Genomic DNA, 15662 nt, shown 5'->3' with positions numbered 1-15662 from the left:
AAAGTCTACTTGCTCTAGGAAACCGTTGAGACTCTTCTGACCCCTGTGCGGACTGCCAGACACTGCCCCAGCCCCCAGAGTCGGAAGCTCGGCAGCCCCCCTGTGCGCCCTGTGTGAGCGCAGCTTTCAAGTCATCTGCCTCGGACAGTGGGCACCACGGGCGCACGCCTCGCAGAGAGGATCAGAGTCACGGCCAAATGACAGCAGGTCCCCTGGGCTCTGAGCCCTGGCAGGCAGTGGGTGACGGGTGTGAACAGGTGTGTGGGATGAGGAGCCCCAGCTGTCCTCCTTGCAGGCACACCTGCCTCCTTCCTGGCGCAGCCACCACGCTGTGAAGGAATGGCCACAGGGTGGGCTGGGGGTCCTCCACGGTGGGAACTCAGTGACTGCGCCGCTTCGCCTTCTGCGGGGACTTTCAGCCTGGCTGGCTTCTCTCTGCCTTGGAAATCTGACTCGAAGACAGAGAAGGGTGCCTTCCGCTTATCAGAACGGGAGCACTGACAGAGGTGCAGACGCTTGACACGTGGCAGGAGGGTGAGCCACAGGAGGGGCGCATCTAGGCCCCTGCCAGGCCTGCCGTATCCACACTCCCCCCTCAGGGCCCTACGAGGCGCGGTTGTTCCTCCTTTACAGATAAGGAACTAAGGCTCCAAGACAGTAAGAGAGCCATACAAGGCCAAAGAGCAGGGCAGGAGCCAGGCAGGCCTCCCACCTGGCACGGGAGGGGTTTTCACGCACCCTCCCTGCCTTCAGGACACGCTGAAGGACCTGCCTACCTGCACCTGCCTCCAACCCCTGCCCTCCCCGCTGCTGGGTCCATACAGGTGGAGCTGACCGTAGGCAGCCTCTCCGGGGAGCTGCTCTGCTTCCAGCTTTCTGGAAGCGACCCAACTGCCAGGATTCACCGCTGCACCACCGCACAGCGCCAGCAGGTGGCACTGGCCCCCTTCCTCAAGGCCTGTCCATTTATTGCTAGGGACCCCGTGGGGCTAATTGACAGCCTAGCTCTCGGCGGAGATTTTCTCACACCACATCGTCTTTATTAGCTTATTCCTCAGATGATTTTTATTAATTTACTTCTGGAGAAATATTCATTTTCTCCACTGCATGGCTGTCTGGGTGGTAGCAGGGGAAGGAGAGGGAGCAAGCCCCGATTCGGGGAGGAGGGAGGCCAGCAGGTAGGGCGGAAGCTGCTCGGCCTCTGCAGTAACGGAATGCAGAGCCGGAGGGGATGTGTGAAGCACTACGGAGAAGGGCAGAGGCATCGGGGTGTAGTTTATGTCTCTGGAATGATGACAAACACCAGGCGGCCTGGGCGGCACTGGCTGCTCATGAATCTCCCTTCGGGGATGAAGAGATCTATTCCCCAAGCAGGGTGATTTATAACTGGGATGGGCCTGCAGAGGACCCCGGGTGCTCAGCCTCGCTCGGGCTCACACACACCGACACGGCCGGCGCTGTGGCTGTCTGGGCTGGGTGTGTGTGCCTGCCGGGTGGGAGCCAGCCCAGCCCCAGGGGACGCGGTGGGGGACTGCACGCCTGCAAGTCTCCAGCCAAACTGCAGCCCCGCGTGGGCAGCACGCCAGGCGCCCCTCCCATCAGGGCTCCGTTGGAGGGGGGGGTTAGGTCACTGTGCACGCTAAGCACCCCACCCCACACATGCTGGTTTCTCATGCCTTCACATTCAAAGATGGAGAGCAGAACGAGCAGGTGGACACAAGGGAGCAGGGGCCCGACTCTCCCTCGGGAGAGACTACAAAGAAGCCCCGCTCAAACCTGACCACTCCAGGCATGGCCAGAGCCACGGGGCCTTGAGGTTCTGTCCCGTCTCTGCGGCATGGAGAAAGGAGCCAGCGACCCAGAGCTCAGTACAGCCGGAGCACCTGGAGGAACCAGAGCTCCAGAGGTTCGGGCTGGCTTTGGCTTTCCCCTACGCACACCTGGACCCAGCGACAAGCAGCCCTTCAAGGGGCAGACCTTGGCAGACTGTGAACAGGACTCCCTGATCTGGGGAGGAGGCAGGAGCCCCGGCAGAGCACCAGGGAGCAGCTAGGAAAGGTGCCACTGCATGAAAATGCCAAGGGCCCAATCTGCCGGAGGAAGGAACTAGCTTTGCTGAGGCTCTGCTCCTTGGGGTGCCGGAGAAAATGGCTGTTCAGCTTACCGGGCGCCCCCCGCCCCAGCAGCCCACCTGCGGACCGCAGAGACTCCTTAGTGAAGGGGGAGACTTGGTGCTTGTCCTCTGGGAGCTTACAATCAAGTGTGCGCACACACGTGGCCTTGAAGCTTGAAGGCAGGCAGGAGAGCTGAGGCAGCCTTGGAGTGTGTTCTCTTTTCCCACCTCTCTCCCGGGGCCTACCCTTCCAGGCACGCAGGGCCTTCCTGTGTCTCTGGGCGTGGGGCTCTGGAGCTGAGCCGGAGCGCTCACCGCGGGGCACACCCAGCCATGACATCTTTAGGACAACCAGGAAGGAGGGGAAGGGAGGGGGGACGGAAGTCACCCATGTGGGACATCTTCCGGGGTGGGCTAGATCTAGGCTGTGACATGCGTAGGTCATGGGAATTCTCAACACAAGGCGGGTCTCCCCCCGCACGCCCAGCCCCTCCGCTGTTACAGAGGAACGCGGGGATTAAGCTTCCCTCAGGCCATGAGGTGGGGCAGGGCCCTGCCCCTCAGGACAGTCAGGGGACAGGAAGCCTGCAGCCTGGGGGGGGGGGGGGCGGTGCTGTGTTCAGGGAACCCGAAGCCTAGTGCTATTTTGATCTTGGGCCCTGAACCCTCATCTGGAGTGCACCCTCTCCCCCAGGATGGCAGACACTACACGGGCCACCAGTCTCCAGGGGCCCTCTGTGAGCAGGACCTCGTCTCCTGGTCAGGGCCGTGCTGGGGGGAAGGGAGGAGGCTGCTCCCCACAGTGGGGAGCTCGCTCTAAATGTGGCTGCCTCTTCTCAGCTGTATTCCTGACTCGGCTCCTCACCTTCTCAGGGTGTCTTTATTGGACATTTTCACTTTCTAATGGCCGAGTCGGGCAGCTTAGCCTCTGCGCTCACAGCCTCAGGGCTGAGCCAGGCTGCCTGTCCTGGGCCTGAGGGAGTCCCACCTCTGCTCCTCTCTTGCCCCTCCACCTTGGTCAGCAGGGTCTTCCTCCTTACGGCCGAACCCTGCTCTTGGGCGAGCCCCCGCCGCACAGCTGAGCCCTTTGCTTCCTTCCTCCCTGCCCTCAGTCCTGCCCAGGATGCTTCAAAATTCCCTCCAGGGCTCCGAACTCTGAACCGAGTCTTCTGAGGGATTGGAGCTGGCCTGAGATTTGAACAAGTACCCGGGGTTTAAGGTACCCGTGGAAAAATTAACTGGCAAATCCATTATATTCAAGTAGCCAGAGATGCCTCAATTCAATTTAAAAAGGACTCTGATACCATTCAGTGACTCTCTGCTGAACATCCTCACACGAAGGGTTGCCTCCTCTGGGAGATGAAGGCTGTCAGACGCATTTTAAGTACTTCTTCAATAAGGTATCGGCGCTTTCTGCCGGCTCACCTCCTTAATTACCAAGTGCCCAGTTTGTCGGGTCTGGCTCCCTCCTCGGGAGAAGAGCCACGAAGCTGGGTGGCATCAGGCAGGGACCCCTGCTTTTCCAGCAATTTAGCTTGAGGAGCACGTGGGGCTGCACGTGGCTTCTTGCCTCTTGCTCTTGGGCCCTCCTGTAACGTTCGGCTTGTCAGCAGGTCCATGGCCAAGGTGAAGGGCTGTGGCACAAACCTCCACCAAGAGAAGTCACAGCCTCTGCCCACTCGGGGCTCTGCTGTGGCCATCCGCTCCTTGCTGTAACGTGCGTGAGGCTCCACGGCCAAACCTGCAGATTGCTGCCTTGGGAAAACCTGATGCGCAGCCCAGTTTTGCACGGGTGTTACCTCCGGACTACGCTCAGGAGCTGGGACAGATGGTCCAAGCCCGGCAGTCAGTGGGGAACAGGCTTATCAATGTAGCAGGGATGGAGAGAAGAAACAATGATCCTGGGGTGGCCTGTCTAGCTAATGCATATCCAGCAATGCAGGAAAACCCCCTTCCACAGGGCCTTGCCCCTATACATAATTTGTGAGTCAAACACATCTGGCCTCCCTTGCACCCAACAAGCCTGCACAGTCTCACCAACTGGCTCATAAAAAACCTCCAAAGCTGTATTAGTGTTGTCCAGAGACAGAAAACACCACCTCGTGAGGTAGTGAGCTCCCTGTCACTGGAGGGATTCAAGCAAAGGCTGTGATCATTTGGCAGGGGTGTTAGACGGGTAGGGATCTGGGGGCCAGAGCATTGTCTTTGGAGACCTGGATCCTAATCCTGGCTCTGTCACTGACTAGCTGTGACCCTGGGCAACAAGTCTCAGGGCCCAAATCCGTAAGAAAGGGTTGCAATTATTCCCCTCATGGCTGTTGATGGGACTGGCTAAGATAATACATGGAAAGCACTTGACACAGTGCTGGGTTCAGAAAGTAATCAATAGACATTCACCACTATCATCATCATCATCACTGCCATTGCTGTTAATGTCTGTCTCAGTCCTGGCCAGCAGGCCTTTCCTTCCTCCCTCCTTCCTTCCCTGCTTCCTTCCTCCCTCCCTCCCTCCCTTCCCTCATGAATCAACAAGTACCTGCACCCACTCAACACAAGGCACGTGGCAAGGTGCCCTGGGGGACACAGAGAGAAATCAGGCGTGATCCAGCCTTGGAGGACGGTGCAGCCTGGGATAGGATAGGGCACGGACACGTGTAACTAAAACGCAAGGCAAAAGGCGGTGGCTCCTTTCTCGACAGATAGAGTGCCAGGGAATTTCAGAGAAGGAGAAAAGTATTCCCAGTTAGGGAAATCCAAGATGGGTTTGTGAAAGGGGCGGCTGGAGACGGACCCCAGGGAAAAGCCCTCTCTGCTGTGTCTTGCGCCCTAGCCAAGGCCCTGAGGAGGGAAAGGGCAGGTCCAGGGTCCCATCGGGTTAGGACAGAGTGTAAGGGAGAATGCAATGGGAAGTGGGAATGGTGGTGGGGCCAGGCCATGGGGACTCGAACACCGAGCTCTGCCACTTCACCTCGGGCCCCCGAGCGAGAAGGTGATTGATCAGAACTGCGCCCCAGCCAGAGCGGGACAGCGAAGTCCGGTGGCCTGCAGCCCAGGTGGGTGGTGAGGACAGCAGCGTGGGCGATGGAAGCTCAGCCGGCGGGGGGCCAAGCCCAGCTCTGCGCTGACAAGGTGGGAGACGCGGGCCACGAACTTTGCTGAGCGTCAGAGACCTTGCAAGCGTGCTCCCAGGATCCCATTAAATGGCCATGTCAAGGGAACAGTGAGTCACCAGGAAGGGTCGTGGCAGTGGGAATAGACAGAGGGATGGAGACCAGAAATGTTGCAGGGTGACCTGGCAGGTCTCTGCAGTGACTTGCATTTGGGAAGAGATCACCAGGGGTGGAGGTGGCCTAGTGTTTATGGGGAACGCAGGAGGGTTACGGGGAACGCAGGAGGAGCCGTGGGGCGGGCTCAGCCTCAGCGCCCATTAGAAGCTGCACGGGGTGTGGGCTTCAGGCAAAGGCGGAGCACTTCAGCTGCTGAGGACTTTGCTAAAAGGTAGACTGTGAGTTGGCAAGTCCAGGTCAGGGCTGGGGCCAGGCAGACATCGGCTGGGCTGACCTCTCTGCTTTGGCTGGTGCTAAACGGCACACGTTCCGTATATAAATTTTATTCCCTCTCTTCTACCTTTATTTTCCTTCTATCTTGATGTTCTCATCCATTTATTTCTCTTTTATGTGATCTGGTGGCATTTGTATGTTTTGGTCAACTGTCTTAAATAAGTTCTGGAACAAGAAAGTGAATAAATAAACAAGTGATAAACAAAACATTATTTATAAATTATCTTGTGCCTTATAATATGTATTGGTAAGCTTGATAGTTAGGGGCAACCTGTGGGAAATCCTTTTCAATTCTGAATAAACTTGTCACTACTCAACAGACATGAATTTAAAGTGACTCCTGATAGAGCATTCCTATCATCACACCTGTACCTCAGAGAAGCACAGAGGGGGTGGGGGTGGGGCGGTGGGGGTGGCGCACGAGTGTTAACCTGGCAGATGCCTCGAGGCGGTGCATTGGGACAGGCAGGGGCCCTGAGGAGGGCTGGCTGGTGTACCTACTGATCAGTCGGACGCCAGGACAGGGGCTCCTGCCTGAGGCCTGGGGCCTGGACCCACCTGTGGAAGGAACAGCTGTTGGCAGGAAGGCCCCTGCCCAGAACTGCCCCTGTGCGGGGGATGCAGGTGGGCTGACCCAGCTCAGAGCTGGGGAGAATGCTCAGCCTTCTTGTTGGTGCCATCAGGAGAGCAGGACAGAGTCCTGGCCCAGAGCCACATGGCCACCACCAAAGAGCAGAGGACAGGGCTCGCAGGAGAGCAGCCAGAAGCTGAGTGAGGAACCCTGAGGCTCAAGGCCAGGGCTGTGGCTGTAACAGACATTTAACTGGGTTACCATTCTGCATTTATTCAAAGTCTTTCTGGTATTTGGTGGCCAGAGAGAGGCTGTAAGGGGAGGCAGCATCGAACTATCCAATCAGGTTCTGGGGTAGAGAGCTGATTCCTGAACCCACCCCCTCAAAAGGGCTTTGGTGTCATAGAAACCTTAGACCTAGGGGCGCCTGGGTGGCTCAGGTCATGATCTCAGGGTCCTGGGATCAAGCCCTGCATTGGGCTCCTTGCTCAGCGGGAACCCTGCTTGAGGATTCTTTCTCTCCCTCTCGATCTGCTCGCACACACACTCTGTCTCAGAAAAGTAAATAAATCTTAAGAGAAAAGAGAAAAGAAACCTCAGACCCAGGTGGGGAGAGAAACTGCTTACTACACTGTTTATCCATCACCACATGGATGGCATCCTCATAACTCCTATTATTACCCCCATTTTCCAGATGAAATAATAAAAGGCTCAAGGTCGCCCACTAATGGAAGGTCCCAAATCCAGGTCTGCCTGGCCCCAGAGCAAGGCCCCCCCGACTATGTGCCACACCACAGAACACTGCCTAGCCATATGAACACAGGCGTGGCCAGGGTGCCGTCCGGTCTAGTGCGGACGTGCATGGCATTCGTGCAGGCTGCTTCGGGGCGGCGCCAGGGGCAGGTGCAATTCGGATGTTTATAAAGAACCACAACCATGCGTCTGTGCAGACACACGCATGACACAAATGCAGAGACGGTCACAGGTTTGCGGCAGACTGACGGGGCTGACCTTGTGCGGTCAGCTTTATTTCTCTGCAGTCACTGCTCTTCCCTATGCTTCCAGGAATCTGGGGAGAAGTGGTCCCCAGTCTCCTCTGCCATGCCCCCCTCATCCCGTCTCGCCTCCCCCGAAGGCCAGGCTTTTGCTCACGGATTTGGAGGGCAGGGCGGGTTCTGGAGCCCTCCTCCCTCCCCGCTGCCTAGGTCTGACTCTCTAGGGTGAGGGGCGGGGGTGGGGAGGGAATCAGGAGCTGCCAAGGCCCCTCCGTGCGACTCCCTGGAGGTTCACGCGAGCAAGCACTTCTGAGGGCCCTGCGGGAGCTTCCTCCTGCCATCCCCAACACGGGGCAACCAGATCTGGGGGGCAGCCTCCCCGTCCTGCCACATCCTGCATGTCCTGTAACTCTCCTTGCTGAGGCCCTCTGCCCGGGAAGCAGCCCCTCCGGTGTGGAAGCAGCACGTGGCTGAGCCCATGGGATGCACCCATCCGGAAAGGCCCTCGCGGGAGCCACACTAGACATCGACACGCAGGCCACACTGTGGCCCGCCCACTCTCGCCTGGGCCCTCCTTTAGGCTCTCCTCTACCTGCCCCCCAGTCACGGGAGGCTGCTTTCCACGGGATGGTGACACCTCGTCCTCTCTTGGGGGACTCCCACCAGGCCCCAAGTCTCACTTGGCAATTCCCCCACCAGTCTTCTTTGAGACGTGGCAGGTGCGTGGCTGGGGTGCTAGAGGGGGCAGAGACCTGAGGGAGGGCGCTGGCCCCTCGTGGCACCTCTCTTTAGAATGAGGACACTTAACACTTCTTTGTCCTCTGTGTAGGCTCTAGCCACTCATTTCTGGGCAACAGGGAAGGCCCTCTGCACACCATGTCACACACACAGCCGGACATGTGGAAAAACCAAGGCCTAGTGTGCATACTGCGTCAGCGGTAGCAACAGAGACGTGAACATTTCTCTGAGATATTGGTCCTGACTGATGCTGGATGGGGGCACTGTCAAGACGGTGGCACTGCCCTGGGGCCCTGAATCCGGGATGCAGTTCGAAGCCGTCCTGTTCTCCTCTCTCCTGTAGCAATTGTGACCTGACGGCCCCCAGTCTCAGCCGCGCGTGCGCACAGCGCCTCCTCCCCCTCCCCTCCAGGCACGGGCCCTCCAGCCCTCAGCAGGACTTGGAAGCGTTCTGCAGGATGCGGGCCAGGGGGGCTAAACAAGGGAAGAGTCCTTGTTTTTCCTCAGTAGCGGCACCTGCCCTGTGCTCATGTAAATGTGTTTTCCACCACAGAGCACAGGCAAAAAGGAAACCAGTGGTTGTGGAGACCTCTGAATCAAAGACAGAACAAAGAGCAAGGGCAGGGGTGGCAAGAGAGGACTCTAATGCCAGGTCTCACCAGCCGTGGCAGCCTCCTTGCCAGACTGGTCCAGCAAGCCGCCCCGGAACAAGAAGGCCAAAGAACTCTGCAAGCCCTCAGTCAATAGCGGGAGCCTGAAGACAAGCCCCTTCTTAGCCATCGCCGGTCAGGGACAAAGCAGCTCACCTCCTCGAGGAGGTCGCTGGACATGGAAGGGGCAGAGAGGGAGGCCTGGGAGCCCAGGGCAGGGCAGTGCACCTGGCAGCCCTGGGGGTGCGGGGGACGTGGGAAGGCGCAGGCTGGCAGGGCAGCCGGCAGGCATGGCCTGCAGTCAGCTCTGGTACCTGCTGCTGCACAGGTCTCTAGCCCCTCACCTGCGTGCACCCCTCAGCTGCGACATGCAGGCCTGCACTCCGCTAGCTGACGAGGACACCTTTGCCTCTGTGGTCCCTCCTGAAGCTCTGCTGCCCTCGGATGGAAGCCAGAACCTCCTTCCTGGGTTCATCGGGAAGCGGCAGAGAGCACTCGGCATGGCAAACTGTCCGGGGCCTTATGGGCTCACTGTGTTGAAGCTGAAGAAACACAGGCTGTTTCCCCCATACAGTCTGCCCTCAGAAGCCTCTAGAAGGTGAAGATTGGAAGTGTCTGTGGATGCTGCTGAGGGAGCTAAGTGCAGAGCAGGAGGCAGCGAGGCCCAGGCTCCCCACCCAGCCCCGAGGCTGGCCCAGTCCTCAGCTGAGATTGCATTGTTTAAATGAACCCACCAATTAATCCATAGTACCGTGCTCATCAGACCTACGTCAGAGCAGATGTGAAGGATGAAAGCCATTTTCCCAAAAGGAGCAGCTCCATGATCTGAAAGTCACACCAGCTCCCACCCAGGGATGATGAGCTAGGATCCCAGACATACCTGCTTTGACCCTTTTCTTACCGTATGCCCAAAGCCCTGGAGGGGCTTGACTGGCTGCCGGCAGGCCTGTGATCAGGAGGGCCACGGAGGCCTCATGGCCTGTCTTTGGCCTTCTCTCATGTGAAAGACAGGAGGTGGGGTCGGAAGAAGAGCAGGTGAGGCCACACCCTAGGTGGTGAACACCCGTCGCATTCCCAAGTTTATGCACCCACATTACCTGAAGAATTCAAGCTTAGCACTGTCCTTCCCACTCTACTCAAAACAGTAGAAAGCAGTGTGTGCAGTGCCTTCTGTGCATTAGGAAGCCTGTCCGTGTGTTATTTATATGTAAGCCCCTTTAATCCCCACAGTAAGGGAAAACTGCAAGCCAGGAAGCTTGTTCCCATGTCAGCAACGAGGAGACAGGCTGACAGAGCTCACTCAGCCGGCAAGCAACACAGTCAGACCCTGAGCCCCCCCGCACTGTGGTTCCCAACCACGCCGGCGGCTCCTGCAGTCGACAGTCACCTGCTCAACAGGCCGAGATGCTGGCGGAGGAGGACACGATCCCAGGCCCGGGCCTCCCCCCACCGGGCCACGTCCCCCCATGAAACTACAGCCGTGCAGGACACGTGTGAAGCGGAGGAGACGAAGGAGGACCTGGAGATGAACCAACATAAAGTTGTAGTCTCCTCCAGCCAAGCTGCCAACTCCCACATCCCTGGCCCCTGGCTCCCACCCATTCAGCCTGGCCCTGGGAAAGTAAACACACATTTGTCACCCGGACAGCACAATAAGGAGAGGAAACGGGCCTGCAGTGGGAGCAGACAGGGCACCGTGTGCCCCACAGAGCAGGGCTGCCAGGCAGAGGCCGCCTCCACCCAGAGCACAGTCACTTCCCTCCTGTGTTCCAGGCTCCACCTGCTGCCCTTAAAAGTCAAGGCCGTGGCAGGGACCTGAGAATCTGGGACATCTTTCTGGAAAGTTCTAAATGTGACTCCCGGGTTGTGGCCAGGCAACCCAATGAAAGCGGGACAGGTGCCCCTCAACCCCAACTGCCTGCCACGCTTTTATCTGGACACCGCTCAGCTATCACCCCTGATAAAAGGATATAGGGGGATACTGGTTGGCAATTTCAACCTGGACCCATCTTAAAGCCATGAAGGCTTATTTGGTCAAGTAATAGGGAGACTGGGTCTCAGGGTGGATGGGTGGGCTTGGGTCTGGACAAGTCCTCCCTCCAGGAAGGCTGGCACCCCTTCTCTCCCTGGCCTCCCTCAATCTCGGGTGTTTGGCCCACACGTCGCTGACCAAAGCGGGCAAAGGAGTAGGTAGAAGCGCTCTGTCTGGCTTCTGCCTGCTGTTTGGGAAGCCGGCTCTTGGGCTACATGAAGGGGCGGCCAGCCGGCCCCTGGACCTCCCAACCCAGACGAACACAGATGGTCACATCAAGCCCGTCACTCTTTTCTCTCTCGACCCAGAGGTGCTGCCATGGCGCTGAGGCCCCGATAAGCGTGGGGCTGTGGAAGTGTCACACTCCTGCAGATTCCTGGCCGGCGGCCCCAGCAGCTGGAAGGAGCGCCAGCCGGAAGCACGTTATCCTACAGCCGGCCTGGGAGCCGGAGCCTGCACGCACCTGTTGAAGAGGTTGTTGCGGCGAACCATCCGCAGAAAGCCAGTCGGGTCGGTAACAGAGTTGAGCTTGTTGTTCATCTCTTCGAACTGCTGGTCCATGATGTCTCCAGCTTCGCTCTCCGTCTCACTGCTGGCACAGGCCCTGCAAGGGAAACCACAGAGTGAGCCAGTGGGAGAGAGGAAGCGCTCAGCCACGACAGTCCGCCCTGCGGTCCGGTGCCACTCCCCTCCCCGCCCGCCCGCCCGGCAGACCCCTGCTACGGAGCGCCTCCCTGAGGCCGGCGTCCCCCCTGCGCCCTCCCTGGTGGCCCTGCAGCCTCCTCCCTCCTCCGGCTAGTGCTTCTCAAGAGGCGCTCTTCTTGGCGGTTTCTGGTGGTCGCCCCCACTCAGCTGTGAGCCCCCTACAGTCGGTGCTGTGCCTGAACCAGGGTTACACCCCGGCGTCTCACCCATGACACATAGTAGGTGCTCAACAGTGTGTGCTGGGCTGACTGGGTGCTCTTCCCAGAGCAGAGCTGGGAGCATGTTCCGGTTCGGTCCATTCCAGAAATGGTAACTAAGCCCCTAGCATGAGCCAGACACCAGGCTGGGCCTCGGGAACACCTGGCCTAAAAGGCAATTTCCACACAAGGAGACAGATGTGCCCACGAGTGGCCACAGTGCCAGGCAGAGAGAGCACTGTCTGAAATGTGGGCAGAAGCCTTGCCGACCGGAGCCCATTTTCCAAGCTCACCAGGAGGATGTTACAATTTTCAGATTAATAAATTCATATTTCACTGATGACAGACTGTAACAGAACATCTACAATGGGTTTTAAATAAACAGAAATACCCAGGAGTGCCTTGATTCACCAGCATGATTAAAATGACAAAAGGCTTGTTAACTGTCAAAGCCAAGCACTTGTGGCCCAAGGGGACCCCTGCAGTGGTGAAGTGTCCGAGGGGGCGCTGCCCACCTGTGGCCACCCCCCTCCCAGTTGTCCCCACACCTCACCATGCCCCGAGGCTGGCACAAGCAGCGCAGGGCCCTGCCTCCCTTCAGCATGCTGGTTACGCTCAGACTTCACGGAAATGCTGAGTGACATCCAGGCCACAGACAGCTCTCAGCCCTCACTGACTGTCTACAGTTTCCTGCTGACTGAGAACTAGTGTGGGAGAGTGGCGAGCACCAGGACCCCGGAGGAAGACGACGGACTGAACACGCAAACCACTCAATGCTGAAGAAGTGGGCTCTGGAGAGGGAAGGACTTGCCGGCACCCTGAGCAAACAAGGCCCTGTGCATCAAGAGGTGGGTTTAATGTGAACATGACCTGCTTCAAACAGACAGGCTGGCGAACCTGGGACATCAGAAGGTCATGAAGGAAGGGGAATAAGCCCCTCACTAGGTTGTTACGGAGCCAAATGATACACAGTGTGAGAAGCTGCCTGAAAAACTTGAATGCTCTATGTGGATGTCAAACCTGCTGTCACGGGCCACCTCGACTGGGGCCCCCGGGGTGGGGGGGGAGGGGCAGCCATTTGGTCAAACGTTATTCTGCATACATCTGGAGGGTGTTACTGGATGAGATTAACATCTGAATCTGAAGACTGAGGAAAGCAAACTGCCCTCCCCAATGTGAGTGGGCCCCATCCAATCCACTGAGGGCCTGAACAGAACAAAGAGGCTGAATAAGAGAGAATTCCATCTCTACCTGAGTGTTTTCAAGCTGGAACATCAGTCTTCTCCTGCCTTCAGACTTGGGCTCAGCCTGGAACTTACACCATTGGCTCTCCTGGGTCCCTAGCTTGCCAACTGAAGATGTTGGGACTTCTCAGCCTTCATAACCATGTGAGCCAATTCCTCATAATAAGCCTGTGTGTGTGTGCGTGCGCGCGCGCGTGCACACTGCTGCCCCATTGGTTCTATTTCTCTGGAGAACCTAGACTAACATGCCTGCTAATTAGGCACCAGAGCCCTGACTCAGCCATGTTCTTCACAGAAGGTCATGTAAAGGCCCAGTCACTGGGAAGGTTTCCCAAGCGCTGAAGCCCTAAAGGTGTCAGAAGTGGAGCAGTCTTCAAAGAGAGCCCAGAGGTCTGATTTCTTGGCCAGCTACTCACCTGCACCCCAGAACCACGCTAACCACTGGTAAAGCCATCAGCCTGCTTTTCTTCCCAGCCCACACAGAACAGCAATTCGAAGCCAGCACAGGGCCTGGCACGCAGGAAGTATGCCACAAGAAGCTGGTAAATGAATGAATGACAAGCTGGAGAGCATTTTATAATATGCAAAGTATTTTTATTTTATTGTCTGTGAGGCAGCTCTTACTGCCTCCATCTTACTTCTGAGGAGACTGAGGTTTAGAGAAGCCAAGGAATGGCCAAAGGGCACCAAGTGGTAAAGCCAGGCCTGCACCCAGGTCTTTGGCACTGATCTCCCCACCTGTCCCCACCCTGCCAAGGCTCTAAGCTTGTCACACTTCAGAGTCTCACCCAGCTGGGGTTTGACCAGGTGGGGGAAGGGGTGAGTATAGGAAGCAAGAGAAACCAGGAAACATCTGAGCACCTCTACAAATCACCATGGCTTCCATCCTGCTGGAGAGCAGGGGATGAGGTTTAATTCCTCTCTCAGCCCCACAGGCGGCAGCTGAACAGGCGAGCAGCTGAAGGTTTGAAATGCTCCCTGGGGGGGTGAAGGCCCTTCACAGAGACCCTGGTAAATATCATTCAACAAGCTCCTCTGTCCAGGGACACATTCATCATCTGAATGCGACTGCCTGCTTGGAGCTGAGAAATCTGCTTGTCATTCAGCGCTTTGCAAAGGGGAGAAGAATTGGCTGGAACCGGTATCAGCCTCCATTATCTTGCAGTCCCACTCTTGCTGTCAGCCATAGACAGAGCCCTCAGAATCTCATGCTTAATGGGGTTGTTTCCTATTTTCTGACCCTGCAGAGTATTAACACTGAAGGGAAAAACAAACAGGCAATGTCACAGACAAAGGAATCTTCCATTTACAAAACAAGCCTCATCTCTACCGCAGGGATCCCAAGAGTGCCTTTGTATCACGATCACCACCCCCACATCCATGTCTTTGAGAGACTTCCTAGAGATGGCACATTACCTAGTCTGATTCCACTCGCCCTGACTCCACAATGATTACGGAGCAGGACCTACGCGCAAGGATTGCAGAGGCTAAACAGGGGAGGGTCACACTACACCTGCCTTCAAGGCACTTACGAGCTAGTATGACTAGTGGCTGCTGGCTAAGATGGATTAAGGAACGCAAGGAGGGCACCGGCCTGTACCCAAGATAGGGAGGGCATAAAGACTTTCCCGGAACTTGCTGTATCTGAGAGGTCTCTTGAAGAATACGACTTTGATAGGTGGAGACTTGGTGATGGTCGGGGGTGCTTCCAGGCAGAGGGAATAGGATGAGCAAAGGCGTGGAGAGAAGTCAGTGTGGGGGCCCTTTGGGGCCTAGGGAATAGCCCAGTTGAGCTGGAGTAGAGGGTATGAGTGGGAGAGGAGGAGGAATAACGGTGGAGGGCTTGGAACTTGGAAGGGGGTTGAGAACTGTTGGCCCAGGCCTCTGAACATGGGGTGACAGGCTCAGGGCTGCTTTCTGGCAGACAGTCAGCTGGTCCAGAGAGGAGAATGCGGGATGGCTGGGTGGCTATTACCAGCATCTGCTCAGAAGCAGCGCTGAGAGCTCACAGTCAAGCTCACTGAAGCCTGATCAGCCCCTCACACCTACCAGAAGCCCCATTCTTGGTAGTTACTGTTGTGCTAATACATGAATGTGCCTGGGTCTCAACATGCCAGGTGAGGCAAGTCTTCCACAAACCCCTGGGCTCTGAAATCTTGATAGTGGCTCCCTCCTCTGCTCCAAGCCTCTGTCCCTTGTCTCCCCTACAAACAGACTAGCTGCGTATAACCCCACTTTCCTGATTCCTCCCCACATTTTTTTTTTAAGATTTTATTTATTTATTTGAGAGAGACAGAGAGAGAGAGGGAGAGCAAGAGCAGGGGGGAGGAGCAGAGGGAGAGGGAGAAGTAGGTTCCTTGCTGATCAGGGAGCCTGATATAGGGCTCGATCCCAGGACCCTGGGATCATGACCTGAGCTGAAGGCAGATGCTTAACAACTGAGCCACCCAGGCGCCCCTCCTCCCCACTTCTGGTTCTCTGTTGTCACCAACATGGTTCTGGCTTGTCCTGGGGTTGGGCCAGCTATCCCATTAGTCTAGACATATGAACTAGGCTGGCAAGGCTGAGAGTGGAAAAGTGGGAACTGACAGAAGAAATATTACCAGAAGGAGAAGGTATTTCTCTTTGGGAAACTCATTGAAGGGACAAGTAACAGTTAAAATATGGCAGATGGGCAACTGGTGGCAAAGCGAGAAACTGAAAGTAGAAGGTGGTCTTAGGTGGAAGAGGAATGGGTTCAGTTAGGAAATGCTGAGCATGCAGACAAGAAGTTTAGTCGGCAATGCCAAGTGTGCAGATGTTGATTCAGTTATGTAGACACTTCCTTCCCAAAGGCCTAGAGATTATAAGCATCCAG

The 15662-nt window shown here is 56.8% G+C and overlaps 1 protein-coding gene across 1 annotated transcript in view; it reads right to left on the bottom strand.

Annotated features, from left to right (window-relative positions):
* The window catches only part of LOC102734909 (tetratricopeptide repeat protein 28), a 46539-nt gene extending 35252 nt beyond the window's left edge, over positions 1–11287 (bottom strand). Inside the window, exon 1 of the mRNA XM_081801871.1 lies at positions 11123–11287. Coding sequence (XP_081657997.1) covers positions 11123–11220 — 98 coding nt within the window. The 5' untranslated portion in view covers positions 11221–11287. The remainder of the gene's footprint in view (positions 1–11122) is intronic.
* Between the last annotated feature and the right edge of the window lie 4375 nt (positions 11288–15662).

Source organism: Leptonychotes weddellii, chromosome 13, assembly GCF_054177405.1.
Source record: "Leptonychotes weddellii isolate Sample4059 chromosome 13, ASM5417740v2, whole genome shotgun sequence".
NCBI lineage: Eukaryota > Metazoa > Chordata > Mammalia > Carnivora > Phocidae > Leptonychotes > Leptonychotes weddellii.
This window is presented reverse-complemented; position numbering and strand designations above follow the sequence as displayed.